Source organism: Takifugu rubripes, chromosome 11 (assembly GCF_901000725.2).
Source record: "Takifugu rubripes chromosome 11, fTakRub1.2, whole genome shotgun sequence".
Classification (NCBI taxonomy): Eukaryota; Metazoa; Chordata; class Actinopteri; order Tetraodontiformes; family Tetraodontidae; genus Takifugu; species Takifugu rubripes.
In genome coordinates, this window is record NC_042295.1 from 1,615,728 (window position 1) to 1,634,601 (window position 18,874).

At 44.9% G+C, this 18,874-nt stretch overlaps 2 protein-coding genes and 1 long non-coding RNA gene across 7 annotated transcripts in view; 1 reads left to right on the forward strand and 2 right to left on the reverse strand.

The window, feature by feature from the left end:
* Window positions 1-8,887, reverse strand: LOC115251510 (LYR motif-containing protein 9-like). 4 transcript variants are annotated; one of them, XM_029844048.1, is made up of 6 exons: window positions 8,731-8,887; window positions 7,535-7,850; window positions 6,084-6,951; window positions 5,595-5,733; window positions 198-290; window positions 1-137 (listed from the first exon to the last, which is right to left on the reverse strand). In XM_029844048.1, the coding sequence occupies exons 4-6, from the start codon at window positions 5,718-5,720 to the stop codon at window positions 120-122; spliced, it is 237 nt and encodes a 78-aa protein (XP_029699908.1). In that variant the 5' UTR covers window positions 5,721-5,733; window positions 6,084-6,951; window positions 7,535-7,850; window positions 8,731-8,887; the 3' UTR covers window positions 1-119. The 4 variants fall into 4 exon arrangements, with proteins under 4 accessions (XP_029699908.1, XP_029699907.1, XP_029699909.1 ...); XM_029844047.1 differs by having other exon boundaries at window positions 5,595-5,736; XM_029844049.1 differs by lacking the exons at window positions 7,535-7,850; window positions 8,731-8,887 and having other exon boundaries at window positions 5,595-5,736; window positions 6,084-6,960.
* On the forward strand, window positions 8,633-17,688 carry LOC101063038 (alpha-2-macroglobulin-like). Of its 2 annotated transcripts, none has more exons than XM_029844017.1 (36): window positions 8,633-8,793; window positions 8,887-9,067; window positions 9,142-9,298; window positions 9,364-9,416; window positions 9,670-9,690; window positions 9,794-9,959; window positions 10,034-10,118; window positions 10,196-10,307; window positions 10,618-10,735; window positions 10,806-10,915; window positions 11,002-11,172; window positions 11,386-11,607; window positions 11,760-11,823; window positions 11,908-12,053; window positions 12,292-12,441; window positions 12,607-12,753; window positions 12,848-12,938; window positions 13,034-13,166; window positions 13,396-13,621; window positions 13,708-13,834; window positions 13,952-14,073; window positions 14,159-14,210; window positions 14,420-14,503; window positions 14,606-14,782; window positions 14,853-14,928; window positions 15,003-15,159; window positions 15,240-15,314; window positions 15,469-15,631; window positions 15,705-15,892; window positions 15,974-16,186; window positions 16,304-16,416; window positions 16,495-16,585; window positions 16,696-16,764; window positions 16,837-16,942; window positions 17,047-17,088; window positions 17,319-17,688. In XM_029844017.1, the coding sequence occupies exons 1-36, from the start codon at window positions 8,708-8,710 to the stop codon at window positions 17,321-17,323; spliced, it is 4,299 nt and encodes a 1,432-aa protein (XP_029699877.1). In that variant the 5' UTR covers window positions 8,633-8,707; the 3' UTR covers window positions 17,324-17,688. The 2 variants fall into 2 exon arrangements, with proteins under 2 accessions (XP_029699877.1, XP_029699878.1); XM_029844018.1 differs by having other exon boundaries at window positions 17,047-17,084.
* Window positions 17,373-18,874, reverse strand: part of LOC115251513 (uncharacterized) — a 2,271-nt gene continuing 769 nt past the window's right edge. Inside the window, exon 2 of the long non-coding RNA XR_003890078.1 lies at window positions 17,373-18,632. This is a non-coding gene — a long non-coding RNA (uncharacterized lncRNA). The remainder of the gene's footprint in view (window positions 18,633-18,874) is intronic.

Genomic DNA, 18,874 nt, shown 5'->3' on the forward strand with positions numbered 1-18,874 from the left:
TTATTGATACATAATTTATTAGTGAGCCATAAAAGATCAACTACATCTAAAATAATAAATATTTGCAGACTGACAGAATCCCACCGATCTCCCCAGGTGCCGCTCTGAAAAACGAGGCCTCATTTCTTCTTTGCGTACTGTAAATCAGAGGTTTTAAAAACAACTCAGGTCACCTGGAAAGTGATTCCACATCTTACTTTATCAAGAATCCAGTCCGCATCCACGATGGCTCTCTGGATTATCATGTGTATCCTCTCAGGGTCGTCTTCATCCGAGTGGCTGTTGTAACTCTGGAACCCAGACAAAGTTGCTGTTGGGTTTGTTGGATCGCGATACCTCCTGTATGTAGCTGCCGATCCGCGTGTTCGTTGAATGAAGACTTCGAGAAGTAAAGTACCAATTTCAAAATGTATTTAACAATAGAATCAATTCCAGACACAAATATTACAGAGCTCCGGGCCAGTTCATAACCCTAGCAACAACAAAGTTAATTGTCAGGGCACGAAGTCTGACAACCTAACTATCCCTTGGCCCAGTCCTTTATAGTCACACACATGCAAATTCACAATGTCCATGCAATCCACTCCAGATCCCCTGCTGAGATGTCCTCGTCCTCTTCCTCCAGTCCCTTTGGTGTTGGTAGAGTTCTTCTCTTCCATTGTTTTCCCAGGCCAGATCCCATTCTTCATGCAAATGTGATCATCATCAACCCCCCTGATGTCCTGTTTACAATGAGTGTTTGACACCCCCTGCCTGACTGGCTCCTGAGATAACAGTAGATCAAACAACAATCCTGCAAATGTCTCTGTTCTTAATTACATTTAGTCTACCTTGCCTAACTTCTAAGGGAAGACAGGAACATATGGTGAAACACATAACAACAAGATAAAGACAATTCTCAACAATCCCCCTTTTGGCCTAGCCTAAGCTAGGCCAATACAACAATTCATTGACAACTCCTCTTGATGTAATGAAGAATAATAGACGTTTAATCATGGTGCCATCGTCTTTAGATGTTCCTCGATCCGTCCAAGCGTTCTCTGTGAATTATCTGCTGGGGTACATTGATTCCAGTAATACCAGTGTTAGGGTTAATGTGTTAGGGTGTTAGTATGTTAGGGTTAGGGTTAACAAGTAATGTTCACTCTGCAACTTCAAAGTGGCCCGTCCACCTGTGCTCTGACCACTTTTACTTGATGACTCTCAGAAGAACCCACTCAGCTGTGTGTGGAATTCCTGGATCCTTACTGACTGGTTACAGAGGTTGCCTGTTGGGAGAGAACTTAGAGATTCGTTTTTAGTTGAACAAAATAAAATCTACATTTCATAAAAATGCTGGGCTGGCCTATGGATTGTAAATCTCTATTCTTAAAATGAGTTCCATTGTCAAATCTAATTTGTTTGGGGAAACCATGTGTCGGATTAATCAAAAATTTAATAACGCTTTTTGCCTCTTCTACTTTTACGGGAACCGCCTCTGGCCAGCCAGTGTATGCATCCACTGCGACCAAGAGGTATCGGAACCTATTGACCCTATCTAACATATCAGTGAAATCTATAATTTTCTTGCCCATTGGGGCAACTGGAAACTTTATTCTCTGCATCATTCGTGGTTTCCCGCAGTGTGTCAGGCCGTGGGCCTCTTCCAGAACGGCATCTAACAGACCGGGCGGGAGAACAGGTCTGCCGTCTGGGCCCGCCAAATTCCTTCAACTTTCACAGCCCCCCTTTTCCTTCCAAACTGTTTTTTCATGTGGAGAAGCTTCTTCTTGATCACAACCTATTCTTTCCCTGTCGTATCTTGGAAGAATTTCCTGAACCGTTTTCTCTGCCATCAACAAACTGAAACTTTGTTTATAACCTGCTGCCTTCCTTGCTGCCTGATCTGCCGCCTCATTACCTTTTCCCTCTAAAGAATTCTCCTTGCTGTGACCTTTGCACTTTACAACTGCGACCTCCGCTGGCTCCATGAGTGCCTGTGTCAGTTGCCTCATCTCTACTTCATGTTTTATAGGTGAGCCTGATGCTGTGTTAAACCCTGCCATATTTATCCCTTCATGTGTGTGTGTGTTATGTGTGGTGCAGTTAAAATCTTGTCCATCCTGGTCTGTCTAAGTGAGGTCATGGTGAATGCTGCTGAGCTGACCAGTGATACCACGCTATGTGTTGTAAGTACCGTCAGAGCGTGACCCATCACTAAATGTAACACTGCCTGGTACCTCCGGGTAGTTGTGATATGGGCAGTCCCTTTGCCAATGACCATACCCTTTGCAGGCATGACACTGATCTCGGCCTAAGTACCCGCCTATCAAGCCGTATCCCTGCCCGCCGTGTCTCCCACACATGCCTCCCCTTGGACTGACCCAATACGGGTTTATCGGAGCAAAATCTTGTTGCGGACATAACTGATCTGGCTGCACCTGCCGAGGAAACTGCTGAACCATCTGTTTCTCTTCCTTTTGTTTATCATTAAGCTTTTTCAGTGCTTCATCTAACTGAATTTTTAGGAGCTGTTCCTGCGCTGTCATCACCTCCTCTTTCTTTCCCTGTTGTTTAACTTTAAATGTGTTGATATGGTGTGAAAGATGTCTCTCCCAGACATCCGCCGTACTGCCTGGAAGGTCAGGATTTCCTTCCATAGCTTCTTTTACTGATTGTGGAAGTCCTAAAATTATGGCCTGACGGAACAAAGTGGTGTGTAGATTATCTGAGCCAGGATGGCACCCTGTGGCACACATCCATTCCTCTTTACACCTCGTAAGGAACCCATGTGCCGACTCACTTTCCTCCCACTTAAATCTTAGATTCTGCATTGCTCCTGGAGATATTGGAAATACCTGTCTCATAGCTTCACCAACCCTGGTTGCACAAGGTCCAAAACGTGCAGCATTAGGTCTGTCTTTAATGCCTGCTGCTACTTCAACTTTATCCAAATCCCAGAGAGAGACTTGTCTCCCTAGAATTCCTCTAAAGTCTCCCATCGCCAGCTGCATGCTCTGTGTTAAACTAAAAAGTCTGGACATCCACTTGCCGCCTCCCTCTGCGGGTGGGGGCATCTTATCCACTAAACAATTGATGTCTGTAATTGCAAATGGAACATATACCGGTTCCTGTCCTCCTCTTTTCTGTATCAGAGGGGCCTGGAACTGTGGCATTCCTGAAACGGGCCCCTTACTCCGCGTGTGTATTTGACCCACCTCCTCATTATTTATGGCCCCTGTCAACGGTTCACCTCTATACTCACACTCACTCTCTTCCCATAATTCTAATTCACAATTCCCCATACTTGAACCCTGATCCTTTTCATATAATTCTGTCTGAGGATGAACATGCTCCTGATGCTCCAATTCCCCAATAAATGTAGCCGGAAGTTTGAAGGTGTCTGTCTTATTCTCACTCTCCTCTTTATCACTGCCATAAATCAATCTTGCCTTCTCCTCCCTGCACTCAGCCCTGGCAAATCCTCCTGAGGGATCAGCTCTTTTCACTTGTTTTATATGATTGCTAAGTGTTTTAAAGATATTTAATGTAGATTTTTGACTATCCTGTTTTTTAAATGTAGTTTGTTGGGAGAGTTTAGAGCGAACCACCTGAGCTTCCTCTCTAAATTCATTGTTTCCTAACTTATCTCCAACCTCTTTCTGTCTCTGTTTGATCCTTCTAACCTGTCTCCAAAGTTCACACACTGTCTCACGTAAGTCCTGCAGTTCTTCATCTCTGTCCACACCTAACTGACCACTGTTATTAGTCAAAACTGGCAATTGATATGGGGGTGGGGAAATAGTAGTAGGCAATGATGGGTAAAGAGTGGTGTTAAGTGTCAATGTCTGATTTAAATCTTCTAATGGAGGCTTCTCAACATTAGGCACTCGTGTGACCCCCCCAGATCTGCAATAGTGCACCGCTGCACATGCCACAGCCACAACATGTATCCTTCGACGCCTCTCTTCTAACTCCTTACCCTGTTTTTGCCATGATTTCCCTGTTATAAACCCTAATTTTGGATTATCCAAATGATCTTGTAATCTAGTGTGAATTTCTGACTCCCACTTACACAATGCTTCAGTTAAATTAACCTTCACCTCTGGAGGGGGAAGGATCTTTTGCTTCTGAGCTTTCTTCCACAACTTTTTTATTGCATCCAATTCTCTTTTCCTGTCCCGTTCTTTCATGCCACTCACCACCTGATCAAGAGTCCACTTCCACTGTTCTTCCACAGACCGAGGATAGGGAGAACATTCTCCCTGATCCCTACACGCTTTTCCACAATCCAGTTTCATCTTTAACTATGCTCCCAAGTGAGATTGAATGTGAATGACTCCAACGGTCAACTCAATGCCTCAGTGAAACAAGCTTCTAGATCAAACGTCTTTGATCCGGTTCCACTCTGGGGGTTAATTCCCAAGGACAAAGAGCCTTTTAATTCACGTTCACTCTGGCACTTTTCCACCCCACACAAAAACACAAATCTCGGGCGTCGGGAGTGTCCGTCCCGTCAACTGCGCTCCGAGTCCCAACCCAAATCTTTTTCATATACAGTGCACTGTATACAGCAATACAGCACTGTACTAGTTACGGTTTACTCTAACCGTCTATTCCCTGTTTTCTCAACAGCACTTCCGGACTCTAACCGTCTATTTTCCGGACTCTAACCGTAATTCCTAACGGACTCTAACCGTAATTCTTAACGGACTCTAACCGTACTTATTTACAGACTCTAACCGTACTTATTTCAGTCGTTTCAATATTTGTATCTGGAATTTATAACTAGGACACTTCAATTGACAGTGACGACAAATTTTTGGAAATAGCCAATCTGCAGAGCTTGATTAAACAGGTGTCTGCTTACCTTTTTATTAGGGATCCCTTGTCGTCAGTTGTCCTCCGAAGTGACCGTTGTTGAATTCTTTGCCTCAAATGACTTCTCTCTTCATCACGTCGGGGTCACCAAATTGTTGGATCGCGATACCTCCTGTATGTAGCTGCCGATCCGCGTGTTCGTTGAATGAAGACTTCGAGAAGTAAAGTACCAATTTCAAAATGTATTTAACAATAGAATCAATTCCAGACACAAATATTACAGAGCTCCGGGCCAGTTCATAACCCTAGCAACAACAAAGTTAATTGTCAGGGCACGAAGTCTGACAACCTAACTATCCCTTGGCCCAGTCCTTTATAGTCACACACATGCAAATTCACAATGTCCATGCAATCCACTCCAGATCCCCTGCTGAGATGTCCTCGTCCTCTTCCTCCAGTCCCTTTGGTGTTGGTAGAGTTCTTCTCTTCCATTGTTTTCCCAGGCCAGATCCCATTCTTCATGCAAATGTGATCATCATCAACCCCCCTGATGTCCTGTTTACAATGAGTGTTTGACACCCCCTGCCTGACTGGCTCCTGAGATAACAGTAGATCAAACAACAATCCTGCAAATGTCTCTGTTCTTAATTACATTTAGTCTACCTTGCCTAACTTCTAAGGGAAGACAGGAACATATGGTGAAACACATAACAACAAGATAAAGACAATTCTCAACAGGTTGTGTGTGTTTACACAGCATCGGTCCACAGGCTCTCTGTGCTGGAGCATCTCACCTGTCTTATGGCGTGACGGTAATGCTGCTGCACAGCTGGGGTGGGCAGCAGCCTGCAGCATCGGAGGAGGTATCGGTAGAGCTGCACAGGAGTCTGGATCAACTCGGCCCCAACTAAAGGTGACATTCCTCCCCTTAGGCTGCTGATGGGGGGGGAAGGGGGACATCATGTGGAAAAACGTGCTAGACTCCATATTTTTACTAATCAGTGACATCTGCATGCCTCTGCAGATATTTTTTATTTGTGCACACACTGTGCAAATCGCATTTTCAACCTCCAACAATATGGAAAGTAATACATTACTATTTATTATTTCAGACGTCAATTTTAAGTACGGGATTTATTTGAACTTTCTTACCACAGAGCCCTTTTCAAATCTGCGCTATTGATTTATTTAGCACCCCATAATCTCACGCAAATGCTCATTAAACACGAGACGGGAAGAAATGTTAAAATTAAGGACGCGATTAAAAGGTGTCGTTAACTTACGTCAGACGTTAATTGTAAGGAGGCTTCGAGGAGAAACGTCTTCTTCTGTGCGTTTTAACGGCAGGTTGTCATCCGGAAAGTTGCATTACTGCCACCTTCTGTTCCGCCTTATCACTTGTTTTCTCTTAAATCCTCTTTAACGATCTAGTAGATTCCAGGAGATTCAAAAAGTTCACTTGATTTCAAAAATCTCTTGGCTGCCGTCACATTATAGCAGCGCTCATTCTTCTTCGTGTGTTGTTATCATGCGTTTGGGGCAATGGCGCCCCCTGCGGCCTGATACCGCAGTGTCGCCCCTTATAGCCTTATACCGCAGTTTTGCCCCCTACGACTTGATACCGCAGTTTCGCCCCTTACGGCCTAATACCGCAGTTTTGACCCCTACGACCTGATACCGCAGTTTCGCCCCTTACGGCCTAATACCGCAGTTTTGACCCCTACGACCTGATACCGCAGTTTCGCCCCTTACGACCTGATACCGCAGTTTCGCCCCTTACGGCCTAATACCGCAGTTTTGACCCGTACGACCTGATACCGCAGTTTCGCCCCTTACGACCTGATACCGCAGTTTCGCCCCTTACGGCCTAATACCGCAGTTTTGACCCGTACGACCTGATACCGCAGTTTCGCCCCTTACGACCTAATACCGCAGTTTTGACCCCTACGGACTGGTACCGCAGAGACCAGTGTTATTCCGAGAACAGTTCAACCCTTTATTGTGTTTATTATGTTGTCTTGCAGTTTGTTTACTAGTCTGTCATCAAACTGCAATTAAAAAAATGATTGATTGAAATGTTTTGATTTTTAAATTGATTTTTAAAAAATAAAGGAAAAGAAAAAAAAACCTTGCACTAACTTTCAATTCAACCTGTCGGAATCTAAGGTCCACAATCTCATCGTCACTGTACGCGGAGCGCAGTTTTCCTTGACGGAATCACGAAAAATCATGATCAAATACTACCCATTGAAGTCCTTCGTCCAAACAGACAAGCCCATCTACCTGCCTGGTCAAACAGGTAACCTGACCGGTCGGTCGGCTGTGTGAAAGAATCCGCTTAATCACGTTTTTCTCGCCTCTCAGTTCATTACAGAGTCGTCACACTGGACACCAAGCTGAGACCTGCAAAAGGGCTGGTGAGTTCCCTGGGGGTGTTTCTGAACCAGTACACACATGGGTTAGGTAATGATGTGTGGAAACCATACAAAAGTCCAGCTGCAGGAGCGAAATCTGAAAATGCAAACTACACCAACGACTAACAACAGAGACCAGTGTTATTCCGAGAACAGTTCAACCCTTTATTGTGTTTATTATGTTGTCTTGCAGTTTGTTTACTAGTCTGTCATCAAACTGCAATTAAAAAAATGATTGATTGAAATGTTTTGATTTTTAAATTGATTTTTAAAAAATAAAGGAAAAGAAAAAAAAACCTTGCACTAACTTTCAATTCAACCTTTAATAACTAAGGACTTTTTTATTTTTATTTTTTATTTAGCCAGGAATCGCCCACTGAGGTTAAAAATTGCTTTTCCAAGGGAGACCTGGCCAACACAGTGCATTCACTATCAAAGTTACTGTCAAAGAAACAACATAACATACAGCTACAGATACATACACGCAATAAAACTACAACGTTCACACAAATCATGTTCAAAACCATGTTAAAATTGCTCTAGTATAAAATCTTTGGCAGCGATGAGAGCCTCTTCTGTTGCACGATATCACAAGCTCAGAACGCCTGGATTTGAGGATCATTCTGCCATTCTTCTCTGCAGATACAGAAAAAACCATCAGCAGTGGGACAGTGTTAGAGTCTACATACACATGACAATGCAATATTTGCTCTTTTCTTTTTTTCTTGACCACTATATGTCTTTAGGGGCCCCCAGGGAGGGTGCTGGAGCCTCTCCCAGCTATATATGGGTGACGGCAGGGTTCACCCCTAAATGAGTCTGCAGCTCACTGCAAGGCCCTGTGTGAGCATGTCTTTCTTTTCTTTAGATAGAATTGTATGTTTTTTTTAAATGGATATATCGATAGACAGATAACTAGATGAATAGAGAGATAGATGGATATATTTCACCACAATTCCCAAAAGAGGCAACGCTTGTACTTTTGACCTGACAGCAACTGGACGCACTGGTTGCGCAGGCTGATTACACATATTTCTCAGGTGAAAGAAAACTAACTGCCTAGACATTATTTATTTTGTGCAAACCCTTGGATCGGGTTCAGCTGTGTTCAAACAAGATCGGCGGCCCTTTAACCGCTCACATTTGTGCTCAGCAACTGTAGGAACGTTATATATGAGGTTATACATGCTTCGTTGGTGTTATTTGGCGGGCATTAAAAGACCACCAGCTACTAAACCCAGACGGCAAGTTAGCATGCTGGCTAGTTGAGGACATTATTCTGTTAGTGTGCAGACAGACTAACAGACAGATAGAAACCTGCACCCACTCAAATTTTACATGCTGCCAATAATGAGCAGACTTTAAATGCAGGAATGTCACAGGTCTGATGTCACTGACAGAGAGAGAGAGAGTGACAGAGAGAGAGAGACTGGGGTAGGGCTCTAAAGACTATTTAATGGACTCCGCAGCTCATCTCTGTCAGTCAGTCAGCCATGGCTCTGCCGGGGGGTCGTACTTGCGCGTGGACGCTGCTCCTTTGCCTCAACTGGGTCTTCTTCGATGGCGTGGCCGCCGGACCGTGAGTTTCCCTGCTCCAGGTTTCTTACGCCCATCAGATTTGGTGCTCGGTCGGTGAGATAACCGTCACGCTTGTATGTTTCTGTGGCTGCAGACAGTTCATGGTGACCATTCCTGGCGTCATCGAAGTTGGATCGACGAGCAGGCTGTGCGCCAGTCTCTTGCAGCCCAACGAGTCTTTGGCCATGACCGCCATTCTCACCTACAACGACAACAAAATGGTCATCTTTGAGAGAGTTTCAGACAAACAATTCCACCAATGCACAAACTTCCAGGTCCTCAACGTCCAGCTTGCATGATTGGTTCTCTGGTCATCGTCAGTTCTGATGTTTCCATGTTTCTTCCACAGGCTCCGGAGATGTCGGAATCTAAGGTCCACAATCTCATCGTCACTGTACGCGGAGCGCAGTTTTCCTTGACGGAATCACGAAAAATCATGATCAAATACTACCCATTGAAGTCCTTCGTCCAAACAGACAAGCCCATCTACCTGCCTGGTCAAACAGGTAACCTGACCGGTCGGTCGGCTGTGTGAAAGAATCCGCTTAATCCCGTTTTTCTCGCCTCTCAGTTCATTACAGAGTCGTCACACTGGACACCAAGCTGAGACCTGCAAAAGGGCTGGTGAGTTCCCTGGGGGTGTTTCTGAACCAGTACACACATGGGTTAGGTAATGATGTGTGGAAACCATGCAAAAGTCCAGCTGCAGGAGCGAAATCGGGCAAACCAAACAAAGCGTAGGTTGTGTCCTTTGACCTCTGATACCAGTTTGATCCATGTGTGCAAACAGCTGGCACAGATGAAGGGTCAAAGTATCCTGTCATAGTTGTGATTATTAGGAAAATTTCACATTTATCTCTATTTTTCTCTCCTCCAGTACGACGTCATCGAACTTCTGGTAAGGAAAACAGAAATTTTCACACTAATTGTTCTGCATCCCCGTAAATTCTGGAAGTAGATTCCAGATTCCTGCAATTTTTTCCCTCGTTGATTTCACTCAGGACCCTCAACAAAACCGGATCGGGCAGTGGCTGAACGCCACGTCCAACGGGGCAATACTGCAGCTGTCCTATTCCCTCAACTCTGAGGTCCGCGAGGGATGGTATACCATTTCAGTTTGGATGAAGGGAAACCAAGTAAACAAGAGATTTAAGGTGGAAAAATATGGTGAGTTGCAGAGCTTTTCATTTGGCACCAAACCACCCCTTCCCCCCATAAACCAAAACTCATCTGTCCCTCAGTCCTCCCAAAATTTAAGGTGAGCCTCCAAGCGCCCAACGAGGTAAGCGTTGGAAAAGAGGAACTGGAAATGGACGTCTGTGCAAAGTAAGTTCTTGTATCCACTTTGTGTTTTTAGCCATTACCAGCCACTCTCCTACCCTCTGAATCTTTGATCCAAACAGATACACGTATGGACAACCTGTGCCGGGGATGGTGAACATCGAGATTTGCCGGAGACCGAGGAGCTATTTGACCGATCCGATCCCAGTCCCGTGTTTCAAAGAGGCGAAACAGGTGTTGCAGTGTTATTAACTCTGGTTCTGAGCCATCGAAAAATATAACACCTCCGCCGAAAGATGAGCGGAAGTGGTCACAGCAGAGGAGTGAAATCAAGATTCAGAGATCAATTCAGTTTAAAAAAAACCCACACAAACATTTCATGGCGTCACAAACCGTGCGCACGCTGGACTTTTAAGAACTAAAATGCATTTTCATCAATTTTAGCTTTATAAAATCATCAGCAAAAAGGCTTCAGCGTGATCAATAATCAGAAATCTGTCGGGAAACATTCAGCAACTCTCCAATTTTGTTTTTTGCTATCCAGACGGACAAGACCGGCTGTGCCAAATTCAACCCCAAAATGTCGGTTTTCACCAAAATAGAAGCTAAGGCGTTTGACCCTTCCCTCAACATCATAGCCAGCGTGGAGGAGGAGGGGACAGGCAAGTTTTGCCAGTCTTACTGCTCGTTCAGGATGTTGTGTTGCTGTAACTCGGTTGCTTTTCCTCACAGGAACTTCACTTCCAGCGTCGAAAATTGTGGAGCTCTCTTACATAATTGGGAAGTTGATCTTTGTTGAAACACCCAAGATTTACAATGAGGAATCCACTTTGGAGGGGAAGGTGGGCGTAAGAGATGGTTTTCAAGGCCGTCAGAGTCTAGAAGCTTTGGTGATTTTATGGGATGCCCCTTTTCTCATTTCTGGCAGATTAAAGCGGTTCACCACAACGATACGCCCGTCCCTAACATGGAGATCCAGTTACTGAACGCTATAGGCTGGCAGGACTGGGTGCTACTGAACCTCACCACAGATGCCGAGGGAATTGCCACTTTCTCATTAAACACAACACTGTTCAATGGAGAGGACATCAGACTCAAGGTAGGTGACTGAATGGGGCCAATCACACATCACCGGGCCCCAGTGACGTCACACAAGGGGCCACTGGGAGTCGGGTTTATGTTAAGTTGCTGGTCAGAACGCCAGAAATGGAATCAGTAACAGAGGACATCAATCTAACGTTTAAGAATAGAATCATTTATAAAAACATGAAACATATTTGACAAACTCTAAAAGCACCTTCCGTCCAATCAGGCCTCAGAAGTACGACAAGACCGTAACTTCCTGGAACCATTCTTTGACAGCGCCCACCACACAGTGTCCGTGTTCCAGCCGCCTTTGCCTTTTTCCAAATCTGTCAGCTCCTTGGTCGTGAACAAAAAGGAGGAAGCTCTTTCATGTGATGGAGAGGAGACCATCTCCATCAAATACAACTTCGTGGGAGAAACTGCAGGAAATGTGGATGTGATATATTTGGTGAGCAGCGACTGGGGCGCTTTAGAAACATTTACCCAGAATTCAAAGAAAAATGCCCCTCAACACAAGTGCTAACTGTAATGCTAACACTGTACAAAAGGTCAAATTCCTCAGATTATCGCGATCAACTGTGTTGTGACAAATTCTCCCAGATTATGTCAAGAGGAATGATCATCACTCAGGGATTTAAAATGGTGGAGATTCTGAAAGATCCCGGTAGGCCACCCCAGTTTTTCATAGCGTCTTTTGTAAGTCTGAGTGCTTTGCTTTTCCGACATCAACGTTCCATTTCTCTTTCAGTGACGGAGGGCAGCATATCCTTCAGTGTGAAAATGTCTCCAGAGTTTTCACCGGCCCTGCAGGTCATGGCGTACGTCATCCTCCCGAGCGAGAACGTGATTGCCCACAAGGCCGATTTCACCGTGACCAAATGCTTCCTTAACAAGGTCAGTGGCCGTACGAGCCCAAGCTAACACACTGTCATACGAAACGGCTGCTGTTTGGATTAAAAAGGTTCCAGGAGGGCCGAGGAGGTGGATTCCAGGTTATTCAGTCCTTGTGATCTGTAACCTCTTAGCCAGATGGAGCCAAATCTCACACGCTGGACTTTTAATTTAAATTGTCGCCTCATTACTTGTGTTAGAAACAGTGTGTTCCGCTTTAAACTTCTACTCTGTGTGTTAGGTGTCTGTGGAGTTTTCCCCGACCTCCGCTGTCCCGGGAGAGGAAGTCAACATGAAGGTGAAGGCTCTTCCAAACTCTCTGTGTGGCGTGAGCGCCATTGACCAGAGCGTCCTCATCCTAGAGCCCGGGGAGACCATGACCGCTGACAAGGTAAATGCCAGGACCAAATTTAATCAGGACACATTTGTTAAGGTTCTTGGAGAAGCCCAGTCCGACCAGCTAGAAGGTGGTTCTTCATAGGGATATTTGTTCTGTTGTGTGAAGATGCTTTAGCCAGGGTTCATCTCCAGCTTCAGCTTCCATTTTCATTTTCAGATATTTAACTTGCTGCCTGTGAGTAGAGTTTCTGGTATCCCATATGAAATTGAGGACTCTGAACCGTGTTTACACGTGAGGCAAAAAAGATATATATTGCCCGTTCCACCTGGTGATGAGGCAAATGATGCTCATTCAGTTTTTCAGGTAAATTCTGTCTCGTTCTTTCAACACTACGTGGTATATTCACGAAAAAGCAAACTCTAACTCATCGTGACTTTCTTTTGCCTGTGCTTACCAGAGTTTAGGTGTGAAGGTTGCCACAAACTTGCTAATCAAGATGCCATCATGTGTGAAATTCAAAGGGTTGGAGTACCATCGTGGCTTGATGTGTGAGCTGTTATTTCCCCCTCTTGTAAAACGAATGATGCGAAAGTTGTACATTACTGAAATTTTGGCAATGACTCTTGTTGTGGTGTTTCTTCAGTATACCGCTTTTCAGCACCACGTGTCATGGCCATGGCGGAAACCGGTATGGCTGCGGCACCAGGAAGAGGCGTAATCAAAACTGTCCGCACTTTCTTCCCAGAAACCTGGGTGTGGAAACTGGCTGAAGTCGGGTGAGGTTCTGATCTACTCAGCTTCCATAAAAATGTCCCCAAAACCCCGCCTTCTAGTGGCTAGCCATATTGACGCTAATGCTGTAATTCCTACCATGTCCACTAGGGGCTCGGTGAGATGTAACTGAATCCTCTGACACCTGAGCAAAGTATAATCTGATTAAGCCACCATGGGAAACTCCTTTTGCGTGATTGAAGATTAGCTGAATCTGTGTGTTGCTACCTCCAGAGACTCTGCACAGACGGACTTGCCCCTCACTGTCCCAGACACCATCACCACCTGGAAGACGGAGGCGTTCTGCTTGTCCCCTCAGGGTTTCGGCCTAGCTCCCCAGAACGAGATCACTGTGTTCCAGCCCTTCTTCCTGGAGCTCAGCCTGCCGTACTCCATCATCCGCGGCGAGCAGTTTGAACTGAAGGCAACCGTCTTCAACTACCAGTCCACTTGCATGATGGTGCGCGATGCCTCGCTCATCTTCTCTGGATTGTAGTTGTGTTTTTATATTTTTTTTGTAAATATTTTGAGTCGTGTCTTCAACAGGTCAGCGTGAAAGCAACCCCATCGGATGAATATACCCTCACACCTCTGTCCGGAAACGAGTACACTTCCTGTCTGTGTGGCAGCGAACGCAAAACCCTGAGCTGGACCATGGTGCCCTCAGTGTTGGGTAAGGCCATCGAAAAACGTTAGACTGATCTATATGACAATGTTAAAATGATCCACATCAACAGCTCTCAGACAGTTGAATTTCTCATAAAACTATTGTGTTTCGTCACCTTTACAGGCGTTGTGAACGTAACTGTGAGCGCCGAGGCCATAGCATCACACGCGTCATGTGACAACGAGATCGTGAGCGTGCCGGAGAGAGGTCGCATCGACACGGTCACGCGGTCGCTCATCGTGAAGGTAAAACCCCATCAGCTGACAGCATGTGCAATACGTTGTCATGGCGATGAGAAGGTCATGCCTTGTTTTTTTATTTCAATTTCAGGCCGAAGGGACGGAGATGAAAAAAATAAATAACTGGCTGCTGTGTCCAAACGGTCAGTCCACTTCACATCCAGGTTTCACTAAAAATGGACATTGTGTCCTATCTGCCCCCTGCTGGTAGCCTGTGGTATCAGAAAAGGCCCCGTCTCCCTCCACTGTTCTATCCATAGAGCACTAAAAGGCCATCAGAACCATTGCTCTATGCTAAATATTTCTATCTCTGCCTTTGAAACGGGATTTCATGCGTGTGTTTTATTTCCAGATGAGGTGCTGAAAGAGGAAGTCGAACTAGAACTTCCTGATAATGCGATCGATGGATCAGCCCGAGCTTTAGTATCTGTGCTGGGTAATCAGATTACTTCATTCAAATGGGTTTTGTCACGTCGTTAGACGGACGGGTTCATTTTGCTCAATGCGCTCGCTGTACTTCAACCCGGCTGTCCTGCAGGCGACATCATGGGCCGGGCTCTGCAGAACCTGGATGGACTGTTGAAGATGCCGTACGGATGCGGGGAGCAGAACATGGCGCTCCTGGCCCCCAACATCTATATCCTACAGTACCTGAGAAGCACAGAACAGCTGACAGATGACATCTTAAAGAAGGCCATCCACTTCCTGACCAGCGGTGAGGAGCCGGATCATGGAGGATGAATATGTCTGTCATCCTAATCTGAATGTGCGCTTAATTTATCCAGGATATCAGAGGCAGCTGAACTACAAACACCGGGATGGATCTTACAGCGCATTTGGAATCGGAGACGGGAACACCTGGTGAGAAGAAACGTTAGTCAGGCTGCTCAGGTCGCTACGTCTAGATTCCTGAGCTGATGATAATCTGTTCGCAGGCTGACCGCTTTCGTGGTGAGGTCTTTTGAAAAAGCGAAGGCATTCATCTACATCGACCCGACAAAGATGGACGAGTCCAAGAACTGGCTGCTGGGCCGACAGAAAGAAGACGGCTGTTTTGCGCAGTCTGGAAAACTCTTCAACAACAGGATGAAGGTGATCTAATGGGCCGCCCCGAGATTCCAACCCTGGATGTGGGCGATGCTGATGGTTTGACTGGTGCTTCCTCTCCTCAGGGTGGAGTTTCTGATGAAGTGACGCTCAGCGCTTACATCACGGCCGCCTTACTGGAGATGAACATGTCGGCTACTGTAAGTACTCGACGGTGCTAAAGTCGACAGAAGCTAAAGAGCTGGACCGGTCCAGGAATAGAAGAAAACACAGACAGATTTTTATATAACTTAGATCGATAATGGTCGCAGAAATTTAAAAAAAAACCAAACATTTTCACGGTATATTTTGCAGGATCTTCCAGTCCACAGGAGCATGATGTGCCTCAAAGAATCCACCAACAACCTGGACAACACCTACACGACAGCTCTCATGGCCTACGTCTTCTCTCTGGCTGGAGACTTAAAGACTCGTGATTTCCTCCTGCAGCACTTGGATTCGGTTGCCTCCCAGGAAGGTGAGTCAGAAGCCCTGAAGGGCACCATTGCAGTCTGGTCCTGTTGACCCATTTGAACCTGTGGCCTGCGTAGGGGGCTTAATCCACTGGTCCCAGAGCACAGATGAGGGGTTTGGCTCTCTGTCAGTGGAGATCGGCTCCTACGTTCTGCTCGCCAAACTCAGTGGTTCTCCGACTACCGAAGACCTGGGCTACGCCAGCCGCATCGTCAGATGGCTCTCCATGCAGCAGAACTACTATGGAGGCTTCTCCTCTACACAGGTATGAGCGAAGGAGATGGGGATCTTCCTGGGACGTAGAAAATCACATCCATAGAGGATAACTGGGCTGTCGTTGTTGTAGGACACGGTGGTCGCTCTTCAGGCTCTGGCCCTTTACTCCACTCTGGTGTACAGCACAAAGGGTTCAAGCACGGTCAAGGTCAATAGCCCCAGTGGTCAACTGGTATTTGATGTGAACCAGAACAACAAACTGGTCTACCACGAGAAGCTGCTGAAGGACCTGGGAGGAAAAGTCAACCTGGAAGTGGAGGGCTCAATGTGTGCTTCAATACAGGTACTGGTCCACAAAATGAGTACCCAGAGCTTGTAGATGTTTAGAATCACAGAACCGGATCATACCTGCTCGACTCAGTAGACCTGCCACATAACATCCGTCCTAACATCTTCCCAGATTTCTCTTCACTACAACATTCCAACTCCTACCACCGTAGACATTTTCTTCGTGGAGGCAAAACCAGAGTGTCAGACTCAGAAAAACAGAGTCACGCTGAAGCTTTCGTCCCTGTGAGTAAAGGTCAGCTACCGCTTCAAACAAGACTACAACAACGCCACTGGAGCATAGCGTTTGTGGATGTGTTACAGATACAGGGGCAAGCAACAGACCACAAACATGGTCATCCTGGAGGTTACAATGCTGTCTGGATTTGTTCCCGATCCCGAGTCTGTGGCGAATGTGAGTAAAGTACACGCTGCTCAAGAGGATTTAATACTTCAGTAAAACTGTCTGAGGGTAAAGAACTTTATTCTCCATCAACCTGACATTCTTATATTGACCCCATGCAGCTCCGTCAAGCCCTCTTGGTGGGTCGTGTTGACGAGAACGAGGGCCGAGTTCTGATCTACATCACTGAGGTCAGGAAGATCTGCTGTGACGGTTGATCTCCAGCTTAGATCGTGTGATAACCTCAGTCTTGTCTCCAACAGCTGCCGAAGGACACCCCGATCCACCACACTTTAACCCTGATCCAGGAGGTCCCAGTGCAGAACCTGAAACCAGCTTTGGTCAAGATCTACGACTACTACCAGCCCAGTAAGACCTTTTCTGCTCCGTCGGACATGACACATGAGTTTAGGTTTAAATTTGAACTTAGAATTATTTTTTTATGTTAATCTAATTCTTCTGTTTCTTATCAGGTGACCAGGCAGAGACGGAATATGTCGTCACCTGTGATGTAGGTAAGTTGATTGAGTTATAATACAGCAAATATAATACACCAAACATTTTCATTACATTAGCAGACATAATTTAACATATCTTACCCTTTCAACGTATCTTAACTTTGACATCTGTCGCTGTTTGTGCCTGTTGTGTTACACATTTCATTCTAAATTGTGACCTCATATTCACTTTGTATGAAAAGTGTGTGTTTTGAGTGAAATTTAACACATTTTCCTTTCGTTTGCAGACTAAATAATCAAGTGGCATCATCTCTCTGGATGGTTTCCTTGTTTGCTTCCTGAAGTAAAGTTGTGCATCGATTCAATATTGTCAGTTTCACTTTTAGTCATTTGATCATTTACATTAAGGTGTTTGGCAACAGCCAACAGGAAACATTCTTAGACAACAACATACATCCAGGGGGCGCCATAGTTTGTATTTAGGCCTTTTAGTCTCTTCCAGGCTACTGTAAAAACATGGCGGAGCCACATTCTCGTACTCATAAACTGGGACCAATGTCAAAATTTGACATTTCAATCTGTCATCAGATTATTAAAATCTTGTCTTTATGTGCAATCTCTTCCACATCGAACACACATAAAGCAAAGTGAGAACTGTATCTGTGTTTTTATTACAATAGACACTGAAAGATTTACAGTACAGTTTAGTGGCAAAATGGAAGATGCAGTGAGTCAGTCCATGGCAAAATGTAAAAGATATTTCCTGCTAAGATGATTCTCCTTTGGTTGGCCTTTGATTGCTCAGGTTTACTGTAATGTGCAGCTGATGCTGTTTAAAACACAAGAGTAATAGCACCAACAAAGACGTGTCCCTGTGTTGTTACAGGATGCAGCACGGACAAAAATTGATTCAACTATTTTGTCAAATACACAACTACATATATCAACTCATCACTACAGATAATACAGTGCTGTATAACACGATTAAGGCTGAGGGGATTTATTTTAAACTATCGTTAAAGATTAAGTTTGTACGTACAAAAATGCTGTTTCAGTAAAATTAGGATAAAGGTTAATTTACAACAATCGACTTTCTACCTCAATGATTTTTAAAAAACTAGTTCTGGTTCAGGTTATTTTCTGTTTGTTTGGTTTTTTGATACCATATTTCCTACTTTTGCCCATGAATTAAAAAAAATGATTGATTGAAATGTTTTGATTTTTAAATTGATTTTTAAAAAATAAAGGAAAAGAAAAAAAACCTTGCACTTACTTTCAATTTAACCTTTATTAACTAAGGACTTTTTTATTTTTATTTTTTATTTAGCCAGGAATCGCCCACTGAGGTTAAAAATTGATTTTCCAAGGGAGACCTGGCCAACACAGTGCATTCACTATCAAAGTTACTGTCAAAGAAACAACATAACATACAGCTACAGATACATACACACAATAAAACTACAACGTTCACACAAATCATGTTCAAAACCATGTTAAAATTGCTCTAGTTTAAAATCTTTGGCAGCGATGACAGCCTCTTCTGTTGCACGATATCACAAGCTCAGAACGCCTGGATTTGAGGATCATTCTGCCATTCTTCTCTGCAGATACAGAAAAAACCATCAGCAGTGGGACAGTGTTAGAGTCTACATACACGTGACAATGCAATGTTTGCTATTTTCTTTTTTTCTTGACCACTATGTGTCTTTTGGGGCCCCCAGGGAGGGTGCTGGAGCCTCTCCCAGCTATATATGGGTGACGGCAGGGTTCACCCCTAAATGAGTCTGCAGCTCACTGCAAGGCCCTGTGTGAGCATGTCTTTCTTTTCTTTAGATAGAATTGT